Source organism: Passer domesticus, chromosome 11 (assembly GCF_036417665.1).
Source record: "Passer domesticus isolate bPasDom1 chromosome 11, bPasDom1.hap1, whole genome shotgun sequence".
Classification (NCBI taxonomy): domain Eukaryota; kingdom Metazoa; phylum Chordata; class Aves; order Passeriformes; family Passeridae; genus Passer; species Passer domesticus.
Window position 1 is genome coordinate 32,486,070 of NC_087484.1, and position 22,555 is coordinate 32,508,624.

General features: G+C 52.9%; 1 protein-coding gene and 2 long non-coding RNA genes across 3 annotated transcripts; 2 read left to right on the plus strand and 1 right to left on the minus strand.

Annotated features, from left to right (window-relative positions):
- Positions 1-5,566: 5,566 nt before the first annotated feature.
- LOC135278284 (serine/threonine-protein kinase pim-1-like) lies at positions 5,567-8,513 on the minus strand. The gene is made up of 7 exons (XM_064384840.1): positions 8,303-8,513; positions 8,083-8,189; positions 7,899-7,949; positions 7,345-7,711; positions 6,543-6,722; positions 6,137-6,286; positions 5,567-5,947 (listed from the first exon to the last, which is right to left on the minus strand). Exons 1-6 carry the CDS (start codon positions 8,511-8,513, stop codon positions 6,180-6,182), a joined length of 1,023 nt encoding a protein of 340 aa, XP_064240910.1. The 3' UTR covers positions 5,567-5,947; positions 6,137-6,179.
- Positions 8,514-14,394: 5,881 nt separating this feature from the next.
- Positions 14,395-16,656, plus strand: LOC135278329 (uncharacterized). The gene is made up of 2 exons (XR_010345848.1): positions 14,395-14,490; positions 15,036-16,656. It is a non-coding gene; the product is annotated as an uncharacterized LOC135278329 (long non-coding RNA).
- A 1,148-nt stretch (positions 16,657-17,804) lies between these two features.
- On the plus strand, positions 17,805-20,109 carry LOC135278564 (uncharacterized). Its single transcript, XR_010346024.1, has 4 exons — positions 17,805-17,943; positions 18,056-18,197; positions 18,513-18,903; positions 19,690-20,109. It is a non-coding gene; the product is annotated as an uncharacterized LOC135278564 (long non-coding RNA).
- Positions 20,110-22,555: the final 2,446 nt, after the last annotated feature.

The following is a 22,555-nucleotide window of genomic DNA, read 5'->3' on the forward strand; positions in this document are numbered from 1 at the left end:
ACCATGCATATTTCATTAATGAGCAGATACAAAGATAACCTTTGGTTGAAAGGTTCATCCAGAGGCCACCTTTGGCTCAGGGCCTGCTGTTCAGGCCTTGGCACTTCAGGGACATGGTTTAGTGCTGGGCTTGGCACTGCTGGGTGACCGGCTGGACTGGATGAGCTCAGAGGTCTTTTCCAACAGAAAGGATTCTGTGATTCCAGGATTCTATCTGCTGAATTCAGTTAGGTCCAGGTTAGCAGCACTCATTTGCTCAGAAAGTCTCCTCTTGCTCAGCTCTTGTGGCCTGAGGCTTCAGCTCCTTCAGCTCCTGGTGCTAAGCTGCTCATGCTGAACGAGACGACTTGGAGAGAAAAACACAGTCCATCCAATTCCTTCTGGGACACAGAGAGGGGAGGGTGTGGAAACAGGAGCATTGTTTGGTGAGGCCTCCTCTCTGTCCTTCATGGCTTTCAGTGCTGTGAACCAGCCAAGAGCTTTCTCCAAGAGTGCAATGGAGCAGCTGTTCCTGCTCCCAGCTCTGGCTCTCTCCAGTCTCTGACCTTGCTTGGCTTTGTCCCTCTTGCTATGCCCTCTGTTCCCCCAGGGCTCGGTGGCTGCTGCCCAGGACTGTGGGACTGGCACAGATCCAGTGGTCGAGACCCTCCTTGCTGTGGCCTTGGAGCTGCCTGGGCACAGCAGCCTCTTCCATCTGGAAGCTCCCCATGGACAGGGAGTCCCCAGCTCTGTTCCTTGCACAATCTCCAGGAGCCCAGGGCTGTCATCTCAAGTCCCTGCTGGCACTGGGGGCTCCCAGGTGCCTCAGGCTGCTGTGACACCGCTGCACACAGGAGGGAAGAGTGGCAGGGGCTGTGCTGAAATGTCACTATAGGACACAAGACAACACGACGCAGAGACGCTGTTGGTCTCAAGGCAGGAAAAAGGGCAGGTTAATTTATTTACTCCAACATTTATAGATTTCCAAATATGACAGTGGATTGGAGGGTGAAAGTGCCACCTCTCCAAGGACAAACAAACAGTCCATCAAGTTTCTCCTCCTCCATAAAAGAATGCAAAACAATAAGTTGTTTACAGAAAGTGTGTGAGAAAGTTTGGTACAAGAATGCAAACATCAGAACACTTAGAAAATCTTAAAAAGTCAAGGCGACATTGAAAGTCAGCTCCATGTGCTGCTGCTGCTGCTGTGGAGCCATTTGTCCAGCCCTGGCCCAGAGTCAGGGATCAGATCCAGGCCCTGCTGCTGCTCCCTCGGGATCAGCCCCAGTTTGGGTGTTGCTGTCAGGGCCAGCAGGAGTAGTGGCTGGAGCAGCAGGTGCTGACAGTGCCCCAAGCCCTGGGGCTGGAGGGGTCCCTGGGCTGGGCTGGAGGGAGCTGCCCCTTGTTCTCCCTCTGCCCCAGGCAAAGCTGGGCCAGGCACAAGTGGGGCAGCACAGCCAACAGGGAGCCTGTGAGCCTCTTCCAGCCCTGGCTGCTCAGAGTTTGGGCCTTGGAGCCCCAGGTGGCCAAAGGCAGCTGCTGCTGGTCCCTCTGTGTGCCCCTGTGTTCAGCAGTGCTGCTCCATCAGTCTGTGCCCAGCAGTGGGGAAAAGCCTCAGCCCTGCAGGGCCAGGAGCTGCCGGGCTCTGCCTGAGCAGCTCAGCCAGCAGGAAGGGAGCTGCTCCACATGGGAACCAGGAGCAAAGGGCTGCAGCACCTCGTGCTGGGGCAGAGCCCGAATTCTGAGAGGGAATAACAGAGTTATTCATGTGCATTGCTGCATCGGCACTGCGGGTGCTGTGCCAGCAAACACAGAGTTCAAGATGTGCAACAGAATTCTGCAGCTCTTGACTGGATCAGGATGTCAGCAGTGCTGAACTCCAGCACAGTCCAAATGAAACACTTCACACCTCTGCTCATATCTGCTAGATTTTTTTCTTCAGGGTGTCCAGAGAAAAGTAAACAGAGGAGGAGCCTACGTTTTCATTGTTTATCAGAAATGTATCTCATTTTGCTGTACATTCCTTTTGTAGGACGAGTTCTCTGTTAAAAACACTGGACAAAAAAGAAAAGAAAAAATATGAAAGATAAAACCAAAAAACAAATGCGTAGTGAAAATCCTTGGTAACTTTGGATTAAGAGGCAACTGATCTTTTTAAGAAGAGAAATCAGTTACTCTGTAAATGTTCTGATGGCATGGATTCATCTTACTGACCTTGGCATCCCTTTTTTAAAACATTCAGGGTTTTGTTTGCAATACTATGTTATTCTAAATTGTGATGGAATCAATAGGAAATTGAAAGATCTATTATGCATTTATGCATTACTGTGTCTGGAGTGTAAAAATATTGCAGTTGGAAATTTGGATTTAAAGTGTTGCAAATGAAAGTTATAAATCCCAGTGGATTGTCTGACAGCAGCTTTTCCTAGAGGATGTGCAGCACTCTACCGACTTCATCAGTGGGGTTGGGGGTACTTGGACCTTTGTCCTGTGCCACTCTGAGAATGTCATAGAATGGAACTTTGCCTGCCACCAGCCCAAGTCACCCTCTGCCACCAAACCTCCTTGGACCTTGTGTTCCCCAGGCAGGCACAAACTGTTTGTGCTGCTCCCGCTTTTGCACAAACCCACAGAGAGCTGGGATTTTTCCAAGTCTCATGTCTGCATTGGGCCATATTCCTAAAGAAGCAGCAGCCCATCCCAATGAATATGGCAAGTTATATGGATGGTTGTGAGCTCCACTTCCTACCTAGAAATCCTGAAACTGCTTCTGAATGCTGCTCCTTCAGCTCTTGGACATCTTCTCACACAGAGCTGGGAAAAAAATCCCCTGGTCTCTGGCTAAAGGGTGAGTTATGCCAAAGTTGGAGCTCTGTGCGAAGTCTCTATCCATCCCTCTCCTATTAATATACCAATATGTGGGGGTGTGCATGGATGTGTCTTGTACACAAAGGAAGGAGTGTGCAAGCAACGTGACTGACACTTTCACTGTCCATGTTCTCCCATACCCATGGGTACAGAGACATTATGGAAACCCAGGCACACACAGAGCCTTCTGCCCCTGGATACAGAGACACCCAAGAGCCCCTGGCACACACAGACCCTTCTGTCCATGGATACACAGACATCCAAGAGCCCCTGGCACACACAGACCCTTCTGTCCCTGGATACAGAGACATCCAAGAGCCCCTGGCACACACAGACCCTTCTGTCCCTGGATACAGAGACATCCAAGAGCCCCTGGCACACACAGACCCTTCTGTCCATGGATACAGAGACATCCAAGAGCCCCTGGCACACACAGACCCTTCTGTCCCTGGGTACAGATACATCCAAGAGCCCCTGGCACACACAGACCCTTCTGTCCCTGGGTACAGAGACATCCAAGAGCCCCTGGCACACACAGACCCTTCTGTCCCTGGATACAGAGACATCCAAGAGCCCCTGGCACACACAGACCCTTCTGTCCCTGGATACAGAGACATCCAAGAGCCCCTGGCACACACAGACCCTTCTGTCCCTGGATACAGAGACATCCAAGAGCCCCTGGCACACACAGACCCTTCTGTCCATGGATACAGAGACATCCAAGAGCCCCTGGCACACACACAGACCCTTCTGTCTCTGGAGGACAGAGCGTGGTGGGTGGGGGTGGTTGGTGGGCAGCGAGTCCCGGACAGCAGGCCAGACCCAGCTCCAGCCCTGCCAGGGCTCAGTACCAGCTCCTCTGGAATGGGGAAGCCCTTCAGCCTTGTCCCTGCCCAGAGGGGCAGTGCTGGCCTGGCAGCACAGGTTGTTTTCCCCTCAGGCTGCAGGAGATGAGAACACAACACTTGCCAGCACTGAGTGCGAGGCACAGCTCCGGGTGCTCCCCATGAACCTCAGCTCTGGGAGCACTGTCTGCCCCAAGCTCCAGGGGTGCAGTGGGAGCCCGGCTGGGCTCTGCCCTGGGGCCATCCTGCAGGGACAGCTGGAAACAGGGAGCATTCAGCTGCCACAAACAGCCAAGCCAGGGCTGCAGGGCAGCTGCTCCAGCCCGGACTGCACTGCTGTGTGCTGTGCTCTGGGACTGGGGCTCCCCACACAGGGGACTGGACTGGTGTGCCAGAGGAGACAGAGAAGCTTCAGCTTCAGCCTCACTGAGGTGGCTGCGTGGGCTGGGAAGAGTGGGGAGGCTCAAGGGGATTCACAGAGCTCATCCTGCTGCAAGGATGAAGAAAAGGGAGTGGGAACTCAGCAGTGAGGAGAGCTGAGGGCTGGAAAGTGGCTCTGAATGACACTAAAATCCCACTGGACCTCTGAGACACTGCTGCTCCTCAGCCACTGACAGCATGAGTCCCTAAACCTGGGGGCTTGGCCTTCCTTGTGGTCAGGGGCATCAAGGAAGGCAACAAGAGTGATGGAGACTGCAACAGGTTGGTAACTTATTGGGGGAAAATAGGGAGCAGTTGAAAAGTAAAAGGCAGGTGGGGGAGAGAACTGTTCAGAGAAGGGCTGAGCTACATCTTGAGAAAGCTGAGAAATGTCATTTGTAGTCATCCCAGATTGATTTGATTTCAGAAGGTATTGAACAAGTTTAATTTTTGGGAGGTGTCATGTTTTCCCTTGGAGGTGTACACTCTGCAAACTTGAGCTGTGTTGCCAAAATGCTCAAGCAAGTCTGTGCTGCAGGTGACACCATTTCTTCTTTGGCTGATTCCAGCCTGGTGCTGAGCTCCAGCAGAGCCCTGCCAGAGCCCAGAGCAGCTTCAGCATCCGCAGAGCCTGGCTGCAAGGAGAGAAAGCAGAAACCACCCGTCAGCTGAGGGCTCCTGTCCCCTTGTCCCAGCTGCCCGCGGTGTCCAGGCCGTGCTGGCCGGGCTCAGAGCTGTGCCCAGAGCTGCCCATCAGTGCTGCTTTTGGCAGCTGGGCAGGAGGGCAGGACATGTGCCCAGCCTGCATCCAGCCATGGCACATCCACCTGCTCAGCAGCTGCCCAGAGCAGGATGCTCCTGTGCTCGCTGCCATCTCCCAAAAGCTCTGATCCCACCCTGCCAAGCAGACAGGCACCCACCTCACGCCATCCACGGCTGGAAGAAAAGCTAGTCCCAAACGATGTCCTCAGCCTGCTCCAAGGGCACGGCCCATCCACGCCACAGCTGGTCCCAAGCACTTCCCAATCCAGACTGGACCCCACCTGGAACGCTTCCTCTAGAAAAACAAACAATAAATTATTGAAAATAGATAATAGACAAAAAGGGGAAAAAACAACAGATGTAAAAATCTTATCTCTGTCAGGGTCTTGAGGAAGCACCAACCCCTGCATGTCCACCCACGGGAAAAACACACCCATGGGTGAGGGAAGCCCACGCTTTCTCCTTTCCCCCTGCACTGCCCCCCAAAATAACCATGATCTCAAAGCAAACAAGGGCAGTGGAGCAGCCCAAGCCCTTCCTTGCCTGCACAGCAAAGCAGCCCTGCAAAACTTCTGGAGTCCCACCTCTGCTCCCACCATGGGGGTTTGTTTGTATCGGGCTGGCTGCCCCAGCCCCAGCCCAGGGCACGGTGGGTGCTGGGGGCTGTTGGCAGGGCCAGGAGCCCACTCCCATTTCGTACCCATCCCAGACCATGGCCCCAGCCCTGCCAAAAGCAGCTGGGCAGCCGACTGAAGGATCAGCTGCATCTGCCACAGCAAAGAGGGGAACCTTTGGTTCTTAGCCAGGCTGTGCAATGCCCAATTCTGGGAGCATCCCCCTGCGTGTGGACTCATCTGTAAATTCGCTGTGGAGCCAGACTTTGAAGAAGGTGCCAGAATTGAAGGCCATCATCTTCAGCTTACCAGTGGCCAGGTCCAGGGAGAGGTTGTCATCCTTGATGTCATCCTCGCTGTCTCCTGCAGCAGCAGCCCCACCTGGTACAGCTTCTCTGGGGGCTCCTTCTCCTTCCCTGGGCTCAGACCAGGCTGTCAGGGCTCTGCCCAGGGCCCCAGCTGTCAGGGAACCAGGACAAGCCAAATCAGCTGGGATGTTGGCCACCAGGGCTGGGCAGAGCAGCTCAGCTCCAGCACAAGGGCTGTGTGCTCCCATCTGATGAGCCCTGGGCAGTGACACAGGCAGGACAAAAAAGTCTGGGTTTCTTTGCTTCTCATTACCAAGGCATGTGTGCAGCTGTAACTTACCAGGGCCCTGCAGCACAGTGTGCCTGTGGCTCTCTCCCTTCTTCTAGGGCAGATGAATATCCTGCATCCAAGGATGACAGAACACCTCTTCTAATGAGGGCCTTTCCACGTCCGGCATGGATAAACACCACCTGATGAGATCTTGGCACTCTGGGCAGAGAAACCAGAAACGGCCAGTCAGTTGGAAAAGGCTTCTGTTGGCTTTGCCCCACTATTCCCATGCCCACTCCATGCTGGATGTGCTCAGAGCTGAGCCTAAACTTTCCCATCAGTTCCCTGTTTTGGAGGAGAGCAGGAGAGCAGGACATGTGCCACCTCCTCAGCAGCTGCCAGAGCGGGATGCTCCCGAGCCTGCTGCTGTCTCCCAGCACTGGCATTCCCCCCGTGCCCAGAGATGAGGATCCACCTGGAGAGAGCCGTTGTGGCAGCGAGAGCTGATGGTCCCAGCTGATGTTCTGGCCCCTCCTGAAAGGGTGCTCCCCGCAGACCATCTGGTGCAGCACGATGCCCAGGGACCAGATGGTAGCTGGCTCGCCATAGTACCAGCCAAAATGGGTCCATTCTGGGGGGCTGTATGATGGTGTTCCTGTGGAATACAGATGGAGTTCATCAGGGGGATGCTGCTGGCCCCAGCATCCCTGGGCGTGCCGGGGCTGCAGCAGTGGCACACGGGGTGACCACTGCCCTCTCACCAGCACCTGGGACTGGTGTACAAACTTTGGGTTGGAAAAGAAGCCACTGGTGTGGGAAGGGGACAACGGAAGCCCTGGCAAGACCAACCATGACAGAAACACACTTAGTGCTGAGGGAAAACCATGCCTTCATCCTCCCTGCCTGCATTGTCCCAAAATACATTATGAACCCAGAACAAACCAGGTGAGTGGACCAGCCCAAGCCCTTTCTCACCTGCACACCAAACTGGCTGGGGCACAGGTTCCAGGCCCCCCCATCTCTGCTACCCTCACCCACGGGTGTTTTTGTTGGGCTGGCTGCCCCAGCCCCAGTCCTGGGCAAAGTGGTGGGCAAAGGCTGCCAGCAGGGCTGGAAGATGGCTCCCCACCCACCCCTGCTCAAACCCAACTCGGCTGAAGACTCCGTGCCATGAAGGTCAGCAAAAGGGAGAATCCCTGCTGCCACACCCAGCTTGGGCCCTGAGATGCTGGGCCATCAGATACCAGAACCGGGAGCACAGCTCTGTGTAGGCTCACCTGCAAAATGAATGTAGGCTGTCTTTTGCAGGTAGGTGCCACAGCCGAAATCAATCAGTTTGGCTTGCCCGGTGGCCAGGTCAATGAGGATGTTTTCTGGCTTGATATCCCTGTGCAGGACCCTGCAGCTGGTGCAGTGCCGCACGGCCTCCAGCACCTGGCGGAACAGCTGCCGCGCCACCTCCTCGGACAGGAACCCCCGTGCCCGAATGAAACGGTGCAGGTCCTGAGAGTGCTCTGGGCGCTCCAGCACCATCAAGATGTCGTTGGGGAGCTCAACCCACTCCAGCAGCTGGACCACACCGGAGAAGCCATTGGACACCTTGACCTGCAGCACAATCTCCAGGGGTGCGCTGGTGCCGTCGGGCTGTGGGACGAGCACGATGCCGTCAGTGGGGCTGATGCCGTGCCGGGGGTCAGGAAGCTCTCAGCCAGCCCGGGATGCTCTGCGCCCTGCGCTGGCCCCACGCCGCTCTCCTTTGAGGTGTCCTGGAGGCTTCCACCCTGCCGGGCCTCGGCTCATCCCTGCCCAGCACAGCACCTCGCTCACTCACCAGCTCACCCCAGTGATGGACGCGGTTCTGTGGCACCCTTTTGATGGCCACCTGCAAGCCAAGTGCAGAACAGGGCTCAGCTCGCTGTCCACCCTGCCCAGCCCCATCCTCCACCCGCCTCCTCCGCCCTGCTCCTCCTCCTCCGCCCCCTCCTCCTGCGCCCGCCGCCGGTCCCGCCGCTCACCGGGGCGCTGTCCGAGAGCCGCGTTGCTGCGAAGACGCTGCCGAATCCGCCCCGGCCCAGCAGCGAGCCCAGGCGGTACCGCTCCTTCAGGCGCTGCTGCGCCTTCCCTGCGGGCGGGACGCGGCTGTCAGCGCTCGGCCCGGGGCCAGCAACGGCCCCCGAGCGCCCCTCACCCGCCCCGGCCCGGCCATGCCCCGGCGTTCGCTCCCTGCAACGGGACAGCGGCGGAGCTCGGGCCGGGGGAGCTCGGGCCGGGCAAGCCGCAGCGGAGGTGGCGGGAGCGGCAACACCGCGTGTGTCCTCCGCGGGCCCCGGGAGGAGCCGGGGCCGGGCTCGGGGTCGGGGGCGGGCTCGGGGTCGGGCTCGGGGCCGGGGCCGGGCTCGGGCCAGGCGGAGCCAAAAGCCGGCGATGCCGCCCCAGCCCCAGGCATTGACTCCCGCCCAGCAGCGCCAGCGCCAGCACGGCCAGAGCCGGGCTGAGGCCAGGCGGCGGCGGGACGTCCGGGGGCGGGCACGGGGCAGCCCCGCCCGGGGCCGGGGGCGGGCCGGGGACATGGCCCAGCCCGGCACGGGGAGAGGGAGGCGGGGAGAGGAGGGGAGACCGGGAAAGGGAGAGCGGGAGAGGTACGGGGCAGCGGGAGAGGGAGAGGAGAAGAGACTCTCAAGTTTCTTCTGTCGCTGCTGCTGCCGCCACTGCCGCTGCCGCTGCTGCAACTGAAGCTCCGGGGCCGTTTGTCCCCGTGTCCGTTTGTCCGTTGCCCGCTCGCCCCCGCCCCGAGCCCCACGTTCCCCGAGGGCAGCCCCTGAGCCTCTGCAAACACGGGAACTTTGCCGAGTTCAGCCAAGAGCCAGAGTCTGGACTCCTGCACAGTGGCTCAGGATTGCCCTCGGTCCCTGCTGTGCATTGTCCCTGCTGAGGGTCAAACACTCTCAGAGCACAATCCCTGAATGCAGAATTTGTACCTGACCCAAGCACTACACTTATCTCTCCAGCATTGCTTTCCAAGAAAAACAGGGGAAACCAAACTCTGTGTAGGTCATGGTATCTTAAAATGTCTAAAACTTGCCAACTCATGGATCTTAGTGGTGAGATCCATTTGGAATTAATGGGATGGAGAAGTAGTGCAAGATGGAAAAGGGGAGCATAAAAATAAATTGAGAAAAATGTCTTGAATTGTTTCAGTTTTCATTTAATATCTTAAAAGCTCTTTCAGTTTTTCTAGAATCTTCTCCTCAGTCCTGTTTGCTTTTTCCAAGAACCTTTCCTGGAGAACGAGGTGCAGCTTCTGTCACAAGGTGTGCCACCAACTGCAGCTTTCCACACTGTGGGTACAGCACAACTCTTGCAGCAAAGCAGGACAAATATTTGAAGAATTTTGCAGCTTGTTCTTTTCTTTTCCTTGTGGGCTGGGCAGTTGTGCCATTGGTAAGGTTTTCATTGTTACTCTTCTACCCTAAGCAAACATGACAGGCTACCAAGAACTCTTAGGGAATGCAAGCCTGACTGAATGCAGACAAACAAACTCTAGAGCCTGCAGCCAGAAGTGGAGAGCTGTGTGATAATCATTCCAACACCCCCAAGGACATCTTGAAAGTGATCTAGAAGATGAAAATGGGCTGACAGAAGGAGTTTGTTTCTGTGTTCAGTTCAGATTCTGCTACATCTGAAATCAATTCTACAGTCTCCATCTAAATCAAGAGTACAATCAGTTCATGAAAAGCACCAGAACAAACTGGACCTCTAAAGAGATGACAGAAAGAATCTGAAAAGGAAAAAAGCAGGAGAAATGCATTTCTCAGCACTGCAGTACTTGCCTACCTGAAACCCTCCTCCATTTCCTCTGCATGCCTGGATCTGGCAGTGTCAGTTCTGTATTCGGTGGTGCCTCCAGCCCTGAATCCCCTCATCTACAGCCTGAGGAACCAGGAGCTCAAGGCTGCAGTGTGGAGACTGATGACTGGACATATTAGGAAACATTAAACTGCTGGCCAATTTCTGCAAATCACTTATAACAAAATTAATCTTTGATAGTTCTGTTGGTTTGGTCCATTGATTTCCCTGTCATTTTTTTTTTTTAATATTCTTCCTAAAGCTAGACCATTGTTTCTGCTATTTCTGACTTTGTTTCTCTCCACCTTTGCTGTGGCCGCAGACTGTGACAATGAGGAGGTGTGCTCTCAGTGGCTTTAAAGGAACTAAAAGATCTCCCAGCAGAGTTTTCTGCAGAGATCCCCCTTTTGTTGCCTTCTCTGGAGCTGCAGCAGCAATGTCTGTGTGCAGAGCTGGGGGCAGATCAGTGCTGGCACAGCAGCTGTGCCCAGCAGCAGCAGTACTTGGTGTTGCCAGTGCTGCTGCCGTGGCCCTGCCCCGCTGCCCTGGTGGCCCTGGTGTTGCTGCAGGGCCTGAGTGCTCTCGGGGCCGGGCACAGTCCTGGGGGTGGCAGTGCCGGGGCTGCAGCAGGGACAGGCCATGGGCACTGCTGGGGCAGCGCTGACGCCTCAGGCCAGGCCCTGGGGGCTCCAGGCTCCTTGCCCAGGCTCTCTCAAGAACACGGCCAGGCCAATGCTCAGCACAGAAAAGCCCCAGGGTGAGCAGCCCCAGGCTGGCCGTGGGCAGGCTGGGGGCAAACAGCATGGCTGGGGCTCTGCAAGGGCCCTGGGGGAGACGGGAAGGAGCAGCAGAGCAGGGGCTGATCCATCCCCAGTGCACTGCACAGCCCAGGGCAGCGTCCCAGAGCGTCCTCATGGAGCTGCCAACAACATTCCCCCTCTGCAGCCCTGGCCTCTCCCCCAGCTCACAGAGGTGCTGCATCCTTGCAGGCACAGACACGGCAGCACTGGCTCAGGAGCCCCTGTTTGCATTGCACAGAGCAGGTGGGAGCACACCCATGCTGCTGCTGTGGGGACATGAACCTGAGGCAGCACAAATGCCATCAGCCCCTGGGGCCAGCAAGGGCTGGGGGACACCAGGGAAACCACTCAGCTTTGTCGTGGCCTCTGCAGTCAGCCAGAAAGTTTGTTCCCATCAGCTGGGAGTTTCCTGTCCCACTGCAGACCCTGTTGCTCAGAGCCAAGGCTGCCTGGCAGCCAGCCCCAAACTGCCCTGAGCATTTCCTTTGCTCCACCTTTGCTTTCTTTACCCATCCCTGATCCAGATTTCTTCCTATTGCCCAGCCCTGTTCCCTGCCCTGCAAACAGCCCATCCCTGTTTGCCCTTTCCTCTCTGGCCCCACTCCCCATTGCAGTTCCTGACTTGGCACCATGGGAACGTCCCTTGGGCAGCAGGATCATCCTCCAAGTGCTGCAGGAATTGTCTGCAGGCTCCTGCAGTGCCTGGTGCTGCTCCCTTGCCAGAGGCACCCCAGGCCAAGGGGGCACATCTGGGCTGCTGTGTCTGCCTGTGGGGCTCCCTGTTCTGGGCAATGAGGAGGAGCTGCAGAGGCTCTGCAGGACTGACAGGATGGGCTTTGGGGCTGGGAGGAGAAGCTGAGGCACCTGGGCTGCTGGAGCTTCTGAAGAGGAGGCCCAGGGCTCATTGTGGAACTGCCCCAAGGGTGGTTTCAGAGAATCACAGAATCAGCAAGGTTGGAAAAGTCCTTGGAGATCATCAAGTCCAACCTGTGCCCTGACACTGCTTTGTCTCCCTGAGCCTCCTTTTCTCCAGGATAAACCACCCCAGCTCCCTCAGCCACTCCTCACAGGACTTGTGTTCCAGACCCCTCCCCAGCCTTGTTGCCCTTCTCTGGACACGCTCCAGCCTCTCCATGTCCTTCCTAAATTGGGGGGCCCAGAACTGGACACAGCACTCGAGGTGTGGCCTCACCAGTGCTGAGCACAGGAGAAGAATCACTGCCCTGCTCCTGCTGGCCACACCATTCCTGATCCAGGCCAGGAGCCATTGGCCTTCTTGGCCACCTGGGCACACTGCTGGCTCATGTCCAGCCTGCTGTCCCTCAGTCCCTGCAGGTCCCTTTCTGCCTGGCTGCTGTCCAGCCACTCTGTCCCCAGCCTGTAGTGCTGCAGCGGTTGTTGTGGCCAAAGTGCAGGACCCAGCACTGGGACTTGCTCAACCTCACCTTGTTGGATTTGGTCCCTGGATCCAGCCTGTCCAGGTCCCTTTGCAGAGCACTCCTGCCCTCCAGCAGATCCACACTCACACCCAGATGGTGTCATCTGCAAATGTACTGATGCTGGACTCAGTCCCCTCATGCAGATCATCAGTGCAGATACTGGAATCCACACTGGCTGGCTCTGATCCCTCAGCCATCCTGTGGGTGCCCTGTGATGGCTCCCATGGTGATCTGTTCCATAACCTTGCCAGGCACCAAGGTCAGGCTGACAAGGCCTGGAGTTCCCCAGATCCTCCTTCCAGCCCTTCTTGGGGATGGGCTCACATTGGCACCTCCACTCCTCTGGCATCTCCCTGCTGAGCCAAGTCTGATAGTAAATGATGGAGAGCAGTTTGGGGAGCTCATCCACCAGATCCCATCTGCTCCCAGAGACACCTGTGAGCACCTGAGTGGCTGAGCAGGTCCCCATCTGCTTCCTCCTGGATTCCAGGGGGCTGTTCTGCTCCCTGTGCCCATCTACCAGCTCAGGAGAACACTTGTCCTGAGGATGGCCTGTCTTATTGTTGAAAACTGGGGCAAAGAAGGGGTGAAGTAGCTCAGCCCATTCTTCATCTTCGGTAACCATATCCTTCACAATAAGAAATGCAGGTTGTCCTTACCCCTCCTTTTGCCATTAATATGCTTATAAAAACATAATCATTGTCCTTCACAGAAGTATCCATATTAAGTCCTAACTGAGCTTTCACCTCTCTCATTTTCTATCTGCTCAACCTATCAACATCCTTAAACCTTTCTTGATTTACCTGCCTCTATGTCCAAAGGTGATGCACCCTCTTTTTAACCCCTAAATTCCTTGAAAAGCTCCATGCCCAGCCAGGCCAGTCATTTCCCCCTCTGGGTCATCTTTCTGCACAAAGGGACAGACTACTCTTGCTCCTTCAAGATTTCTTTTTTGAAGTGTTTCCTTCAAAACAAAATCCTTCCTGGAACTCATTGTTTTTACGGGCTGTTTCTCTTTAAAAAATCAATACCCCAAATCTGCATCCTCAGTAGGCCAAACTCTGCTCTTATAAGTCCAGGGCAGAAAAAATTTTGATGCCCCTCCTTCTTTCATGGAATATTGAAACAACTCAATAATTTCATGGTCACTGTGCCCCAAACAGCCTCTGACCAGCACTTCTCCCACCAGCCCTTCTCTGTTTGTGAGCAGCAGGAGACAGAGCTTTCCTTGGGAGTGGGAATTGCAGGAAACCTCCCTGTTGGGAAGGATGAAAGTTTGACAAGAAAGTCTCACAGATATGTATGCTTAGCAGAAAGATTTTTGAATGTAGAAGCTGAGGAAGGAATAGAGATAGAAGCAAGTTTTGATATAGAAGAAAAGAATTGCTGAGCCAGTCTTACTGGATAACCAAGGAGGCAAAGGGTATGTTAGTTAGAAGGGGGTTTTTATGACTCAGAACAAAGGATAAACCCATCTCAAACAAGATGTTTTTACCAAGCAGAAAGATAGCACAGGCAAACAAGTCAGCAAATGTTGCAAGTAGAAAAAAGGTCTCAGAATTTTCCACTGCAAGAAAACTGAAAAACACCTTCTAGCTTAAACTATAATGTACTAACATTTAGTGATTGGAGAATACTAACATGAATATGGTAATTGTATTAGTTATGATAGGCTATAGATAAAAGTTAAGGTATAGATTGGTTCTACTGTATTAAGATGCTCAGGAGAGAAAAGTATATAATGCATTTGTAACCTAAACTAAGGGGCTCCAGGCCTGCCTGCAGCTGCAGCTGACAGCTGTAGGCTCAGGCTCTGTCGCCCACGACCCTGGAACACCTTGCATGCAATAAACTGCGTTTTGGAAGAGCCGCCTGGAGTCCCGCATCTCTCATTTAGGCTCTTACACCTCCCCAAAGCACAGCTTGGAAGGTTGAGCCTGGAGCTGAGGAGAAAGCAAAGTCCCTGCCAGGGTGGAAATGTGGTGCTCGAGGTGTGGCAGCGTGAGGCTGGGCCATGGCCGGCTCTGTGTACCAGGAGCCGGCAGCGCTGGGTGCAGGGAGCCCAGGGAGGGCACAGAAACGCTGGCTGAGAAATGCTGGGGCACAGCGAGAGGGGCGAGTGCAGCCGGCCAGGGCACAGGAGCAGCACGCACAGGGGGCACAGCCTGCAGGACAGATGGCCGAGGGCTGGGCAGGGCTGGCAGGGCCACAGGCACCCAGGCCTTTGTGCCCTGGGCTCGGGCAGCGCCTCTGGAGGCCCCACAGCAGGAACTTTCCTGGCAGGGGCTGCACTTTGGCTCTCCCTCGGCCTCCCTGGCCAGGCTGGCAGGGGCTGCAGGTTTATGGCATTTGTCCTTGCTGCCCCTGACATCCCCCTGCCCCACAGAGAGCCCCGAGCCACCCGTGAGGGACAGGCCCTGCTGGCCCAGGCTGGGCTCAGGGCTTGGCCTTTCTGCTTCCCCCAGCCAGCCCAGGCCTTGCTCAGCATTGCAGTTCCCTGCCCAGAGCCCTGGGCTCCCTGCACTCCTGGCCTCAAGGATCTGCTCTCACCAGTCCCTGGGAGCCTTTGGCACTCCCTGCCCTCAGTGGGGCCCAGCCATGCTCCACGGCACTTGGAGTTTTGCTGCTGACTCCTTGAGCAGCTTCTTCATCCTTCTCTCAGTACCTGAGGCTCCTGGACCCAGCCCCAAATCCACCGTGGGGCTGATTAAAATACAGAAAGCCCTGGGGGGCTCTTTCTCTTCCTTCAATTTTCCTCCAAGTCTCCAGGGCTTGTGAAGCTGCTTGGAGTCAGTCTGGAGTTCTGTTAAGGAGGGAGATTTCAAAGTGCACCGACGGCATGATGTTTGGTTTTAATCACGTGTGTGGTTTTTTATTTTTCAGTTCAGAAAAGAGGTGAAAGAACGATTCCCCAGGTGATCTTGATGCTGAATGTCTCCCTAGGAGATCTGGGCATGGAGAGGAACAAGCCCCTTGCAGGCTGACCCATTTTGGACAACCTGCTCCTCACCCCAGCCTCACCATGTCTGACATGGCCCACCTGGGACTGACATCCCAAAACATAAAAAAGTATGCATTTTAAAAATAAATAAGATTGATTAATTTATAAAATTATAATTATAGTTTTTTTAATTTATATTAGTATTACTGTATATTTCTATTACCTTTGATATTTATGTGAAAAATTGAATACATTTTTAGCAGTCAAAAAATTATTTGTCATTGGTTTTAAATAAAACAATTCCTTTCATTAAATCATTGACCACTACTGGCCATTTATTTCTCCTTCTTAATGCTAATTAGTGCTATTTTTAGATATTTTGACATATTTTTTTATTATTTTCATGGACAGGGTAAAAGGGGCCACTTTGGGGTCCCTGGAGACATTTCTGGGGCACATTTGGGGCAGTTTTGGGTCTGGGCAGTATGATAAACAAGTCCACTGAATTTAAGGATCAAATAATTATCTTTATTATTTTGCAAGCAAGAATAAGCAAGGACAGCGCTGGGCGGCCCGGAGTCTCCGCTCCACTTTGGCTCACAAAATCCTATCCCCTGAGTCCACCCTTTATTGCCTTCTTCTCCGGGTTTAGGGATGACGTGATCTGTCTTCTGCACTTGCTCGTTCAGTTGCTCGGGGGTCTTTTTCTGCCTTCTGGTGGTCGTGGGATGAAGGCTTAGTCCCCCTTAGTCTTCCTCTTTGTGAATGCTGAGTGAACTTATGCCTTATAAGGCATATCTATACAGAACACTATACACTTTCTGCAAGCTAAGCAATTCTTACTAGTACTATACACTTTCTGCAAGCTCAGAAATTCTAGCGAGTTTAAGGATTGCTATTACAGCTGCTTCTCATTACTTTCTTTTCACAAGGCATAACTTTACAATGGAATTCCCAAAGCACTATAGTAAACCAGCAACCATATGTATCTGCACGAGAAGTTTTTTGGCTATTTAACTATTGTTTTATATTGTATAGTTATTTAGCTATTGATTTAATTAATGAACAAACGTATTACTACTTATTACAAATCCCCCATTTCTTTTTTTACCAATTTTGTTCATTAAATCTTTCTAGTTCTTTCTTAGCAAGCATTAAATGAGCTGCCTCATCAGTTAAGCTATGTGCACTAATTATAGGTACTAACTTCCTTAGTTTCTTCATCATATTCCAATTCATAATGAATGGAACTGCTGACAAAATAAAACCAAGCACAGTCAATATCAACAGAACAACAATGGGATGGCATATACTGTTTAGGACCCCTGCGGCATTAGGAGACCAACCGAAAAGGGTATCCCACTGGATGTCACTCTGGAAATGCCAGTGGCTCTGGAAATGCCAGCTGAGAGCTCTGGCAGTGACTGACACTGCACTGAGAGGGGCCACAGTCCTGCAAGGGGCTTTCATCAGGAGCAAAGAGCAGCCTGGAGGGTGGGCAATGCTGGATCTGTACCACTGCGTGCTCATCCTTCACCTGAATGTGGAGCTGCCCCCAAAGTTGCCATGGATCACTTTTTCTTTTTCTCCTCTTGGGTATATTTTGGAGCAGCTGTTCTATGTGGCTTTTGATGGTGATCCTGTGGCAAGCAGCCATTTGCCTGCTGTGCTATCCTCACAACTAATACTAACTCCTCATTCCCTGTAGTTTTATTTGGGGTTTTTGATCTATTTGTTGGACTGGTTTGCGTGGGTTTGTTTGTTTGTATGGGTTTTTGTCTGATTTGGTTTGAGGATTTTGTTTGCTTTTTTATAAATGACTGGTGAAGTTTTCCAAACTCAAGAAAATGTAAAGCAGGCTCGACTTTGCAGAAATTACTTTGGGCTGGGTTTAGCTGCATCCCCCAGGCTCAGGATCACTAGTATATTTTCAGGTTTTGCTCTGCATATCAGCCTGCCCACTCTCCGCTTGCTGTTTCACAAATGGAGAAGACAATGGACATTGTGCCAAGCTTCCTTTCAAACAGAAAAACCTGGGTCAGCATGACAGAAAAGAAGAAACAAAAAATCACCAGTTAGAAGAGAACCAGTGTCCCACCATCTTCCTCTCCACTGTTATTAATTTTGTACATTTAGAGGCAAACGTGGGTCTAAAGCTTGCATCTCTCAGTTCCTGATGCTATTTGCTACCCTGCAGCCTTGACTGGCCCTGATGTGACTGAGTGCTGGGCAAGTGGGGCTGGGGATGCTCAGCCTGGAGAGAGGAGACAGTGGGAGACCTCACTGTGGCTCTGCAGGACTGGAAGGGTCCCGCAGGAAAGAAGGGGACAGAGTGTTCAGCAGGGCCTGTGCTGACAGGACAAGGGGGGATGGCTTTCAACTGCAGCAGGTTGATTGAAGCTGCATCTAGGGAAGCTGCTCTTTTCCACTGGGGGTGGTGGGGCACTGGCCCAGGCTGTGCACAGAGGCTGTGCATGCCCCATCCTTGGCAACAGGGCTCTGAGCAGCACGCTCTGGGGGAAGACTGCTCAGCTGGGAACAAGATGTTGTTCTTCAGGCTCCCTTGCAAGCCCAACCGTTCAGGGACTCCATCATTCCATGGTCTCCACTGTCCACTTCAGATGGAGCCTGGGAACTGTGATGTCACAGCCCATGCTCCAGCTGGAACGTCCAGCGCCCAGCAAAGAGCACAACACAACCCTTGGCTGCTGTGTTTGCACACTCTTCACCCTGCTCCTGCCCACTCTGCTTGTCACCTCCCCCCGGATAACCCCATCACTCCTGAAAGATCCTGAGTGCCTGGATTTTGTCATCCAGCCCTGCAGGATGCTCCCATTTGTCCTGAGGAAGGTATGGTGCCATTCCATGGAGGTGGACACTCCCCACCTGCCTGGGTGGGCTGGAGCTCTGTGGGCATGGAGTGGGACAGGGACCCCACTCTGAGGTTTTGCTACCTCTGCAGGCTGTCCCAGACAGAGAGGAGGAGATGGAGGTAGATGCAAAGATTGATATGGAGGAGGAGATGGAGGTGGATGTGGAGGTGGAAGAAGAGATGGAAGTGGATGTGGAAGAGTCCATTGAGGACATGGACATTGATTAAGAAGGTGAGGAAGAGGCCATGATCTTGGCATGAAGAGTAATGCCAGCAGCAGGACAGGCAGAGTGGGTCTCCTGCTGCCAGGCTGGGGCTGGGCTGGGTGCTCCCTGCTCAGGGACATTGTACCAGGGCACTGGATTCTGGTGGCCATCCACAGCCTGTCCTGTGCCTGCTTTGCTCCACACAAGCTCCATGCCAGAGCCAGCCAGGCTCAGTTCTGCTAGCAGAGTCCTGCTGCTGGGCCAGCTGTGCCAGCCTAGGGGCACATGCAAGAGCCCTCTGTGCCTGACTGGAGTGACCGTGGCATTTGCTTTTCTTCCAGGTGCGATGGACATCATGGACAGAGATGTCACCCTTTTGTACATACCTTTTACATTTTGTTGTTGTCTTATATGTTTTAGGGCTTTTTGTCTTCTGTAAATATGTTGCATCTATTTTTGCTAGATAGGTTCTTATGTATATATGTTCTATCAATTGTTGTTGTTACAAATATTCTTACAATGTAAATGTGTTCTGTATTTTTGCTGCTGTTATTCTGTAATAAACAAATTTTATTTTTCACACCCCAGTTCTCCTTGCATTTGCTTCAGGCACAGGCAGCATTTTGCAAAGTTGTAGTTTCCACTTGCTCCAGGTTCCCAGGGCTGGAGGTCCCTGGCATAGCCACCCCAGGAGTGGGGGTCCCTGTGCACAGAGGGATCCCACTGACAGAGGTGAGCCTCTCTTGCAGTTTCTCTGGACACACTTGGGAGCTGTAGGGGCAAAGCCCAGTGTGCCCTGGCCCACGGATCCCATGTTGGAGCAGGGCTGAGCCTGTGTGCTCCTGCAGAGCCTCAGCCATGGCTCTTCCCTGGGCAGCCCCAGGGCTCAGGAGGGTGCACTGTGCTGTGGGCAAGCCCTGCTCCTGGGCACCCTGAGGGGCTGGAGCCAGCCTGGAGGGAGCCTCAGCCCTACATGGACCAAGATTTCCTTTGGAAAACCCCCTCTGTCCACAGACTCTGGTGAGCACAAGAATTGATCCTCCTAGTTCAAGGTGTGACCTTCATTGGCACAAATGTGTCCTTTGCACTTTCTAGCACAGCAAATGTCAGTGCTTGTAATCCCTGTTCTGCACACTCTGCTCAGGCAGCAAAACTCCTGAACCTGAGGGAACATCTTGAATTAGCACCAACCTGCAGAGAGCTACAGGGGGAGAACCTACCCCCAAGCACCCAGAGAAATACTTGACACTGATAGTCTGGGGCAGAGCTGACACTAAAGTATTTTAATGCCAAGAGAGAGGCAAAGAAGAGATGGAAAAGAATAAGACATCTTCTCAGTCAGTGGGAATGGCTTGAAAGGGGGGCGGGGTGGGGGTGGATTCATGGCCAGCAGATCCAGTTGACACCCCCTCTCTTCTGGCCATGGCCAGAGCTGGGTGGGATGGCCCTGGCAGGATGGTCTCCTAGGATTCCCACAGATCCAGGCTCTAACTGTGGCTCTGTTCCTCTCCCTTGCAGCCCTTCAAGCCCTGAGGAGAGATGACAGCCCTTCCCAGAAAAACATAGTTGTTAAACAGATATTCAGTTGGAGAGTTACAGAACTGGCTCAGAAGAACCAGTGTTTGTTGAAGACCTGCAAATGCCATGGAAGATGAGAGTGCCTTGAGACCAGAAGAGACCAGCTGGAGCTCCAGGCACTGCTGATGATTGGCACAGCTAAGCCTGTGGGAAACTTGCATGGCTTCAGCCCTCTCCCTGCTTATAGATAGCTCCCTCCCTCCAGCCCTCAGACTCTGCCCATCCCTTCTTTTTCCCTCCACTCTCCCTCCCTTTTCACGGCTCTTTCCCTCTAGTCCTCAGATCCTGCCCTTCCCCTTTTCCCCACCCAGCTCATTCCTTTGCTTCGCCTTCTATTAATAAACAGTTTGGCTTCTTCACTTTGCCTGCATCCCTGTGGAGCTGAAGCAGAACAAATCCGGGGCCCTGGGACACACAGGCCCCTGCTGCCATTCTCTGCCACGCCGTGTTTTGTGCACAGACCCAGAGGAACGAGGGCAGGTCAGGCTGGCACGGTCCCTGTGCTGAAGGTGCAGTTCCACAACCCTGTGCAGGTACAGATCCTGCTGAGCACACGGAAGGCCAGCAGTGGCACAAGGAGTCTGTGTGTCAGGAGTGAAGTCGTGTCTAAGGCCCTGCCACATTTGATCCGCTGCTGTGCACGTCAGCAAGATAATGAAGAACAGACAGTGAAGGAAACCTTATGGTTGAACTGGTGGGAATGTGACCCTTGAGAGAAACAATGGATTGGTCAATTGATGCGAAGTTAACCTGTGAAAGAGGAACAGCACACAGTGGAGCTGTGGTTGGCATGGAGGTGGTATCAGAAGCCATTGCGGCCTCATCTGATGCACTGGCCAAGCGTGAGATGACGTCCTAAGTGGAAAAACTGCAGAGGAGGAGATGTCAGGCCTGGTTCTGGTGTGGAGGGATGAAAAGGACAAAATGCACGCCCTGTTGATGCAGGGGATGCCCTGAAAGTGGGTGGCCTGCCTGCCTCTCCCACTGCAGCACCATGCTGAGATCCCCTGAGAGGAGCCCAGTGCTCCTTGCTCCTCTCTGCTGACATGTGAGCCTTTGTCTGGTTTCGGGGTGGCCCTGGCTGTGTGAGGGGGGCTACGTGGGCACGAGACAGCCGGTCCTGTCCCTCTGGGTCCCAGCAGTGCCTGGCAGCTGTCCTGCATCCACGTCAGGATGCTGGCCAAGAGCGGTCCAGGAAGCTGAGGCACAGGTCAGGGCCCATGGTGTTCCCTCAGGATACAGCAGTCCCGAGGGGTCTCCCTAATTCAAAGAAATCTGCAGACAAATGCATTGTCCACCAAAAGCCCTTTTATTGAGCTGACGGGAGGGCAGGGGTCTGCACCCACCAAAATGCTTCTCTGCCATGTATAAATTTCAGTGGGTTGATGTAGGAATTGTATCAAAAATACCATCCATCTTTACCCTGCTGAGGTGATTGCATAGGCAGCGGGTTAGAAATACATTCTGTCAGATTCCTGTACTTGAAGCTGATGTCCAGGCGCTGGCCAGAGCGGTCTCCATAACCTAAAGCAGCACTTCTTCCTCATGGCTTCCCTGCACAGGGCTCATTCCCTACTTGCCCTTCTTTCTTCTGCTAGAATGTGTGGAATGTGTCTAAAGCTTTTTTCAAGTCCCTCTCCTGTCAAGTTAGGCCCCCAGGTTTTTCTTATGCTAACTGGTGCTAAGTACTTCCCTGTGTCTGTGCTAAGTACTTGTTTGCTTATGTGAATTGCTTGTGCTTATGTCAAACAAAGGCCTTGTTTCATCCTCCCTTTCTCTTTATTCTGATGCAAATTCTTTTGCAAGATTCCCTCCACAGTCCACAGGACATATGTACTGTTATGCTGCTCTTTTAATTTTCTACCACATCCATAGCTTCATGATTGGTTTAGAGGAGGGTTATTTTTTTTTTTTTTAATTAGAACTGGTTTGCTGAGGAAGCTAAAAATCTGAGGAGCTGTTGGTGATTCCAGATTTGACCATCACAAGAAGACATCTGACTCATGATGTTCTCTGTCTTTCTCTATTTTGGTGATGATTTAGATAATTTCTTTGATAGCAATTTGAGTGTCCATAAGGCTCTGTGAGATGCATTTTTGACTTCTGCCACTAGCCATTCTATATTAGGCTGGTGCAGCATTTCTTTTAGAACATCAATGATCCTTCCAGTTTGGAATTTGGGTGCTTTGTGATACACATCGTACGCATTCGGCATAAGCTCAAGAGAAGTTATTGTGTGGTGCAGCTCAAATAACATCTACTTTTGGTTGTGAGTTACAAATAGAGACATTATCATTAGCAGTTTCATTTAATGAATCTGTTGTAATAGTTGTGCAAGCAGATCTCACCCAGGCACATCCCCTTCCCACATAACATACCTGTGACTGTGCATGGGTTACTGGGCTCATTTCACAAATACAAGGGCTGCCCTCAGTGTGCAGACACTGATCCTCTCTGTCAAGCCCTACATTTTTGCACACAAAATTCAGTGCATCCCTTGGCACACATGCTTTGATACTAAGAGTTTACCAGTTTCCAGTTTTCTTGTTGAAAATGGCCCACACATTATCCTGAATGGGTGTGACAGTTACATGAGTTCTTATAGCTCAAAGGGCCAAAATTGGAATTACACAGTATTTTGTTGCATTCTTAATAGTTAATGTAAAAGACTGCAGGGTTCTGTTCATTCTGTGTGAAACTGACCAATTGCCACCAAGTGTGGAAGTCTTTTTCAAATTCCTTTGTGGTTTCATTTTTAGGCATGATTTAGTTAATTCTCTTGGCAATTTCCCCAGCTCTCCTTTTT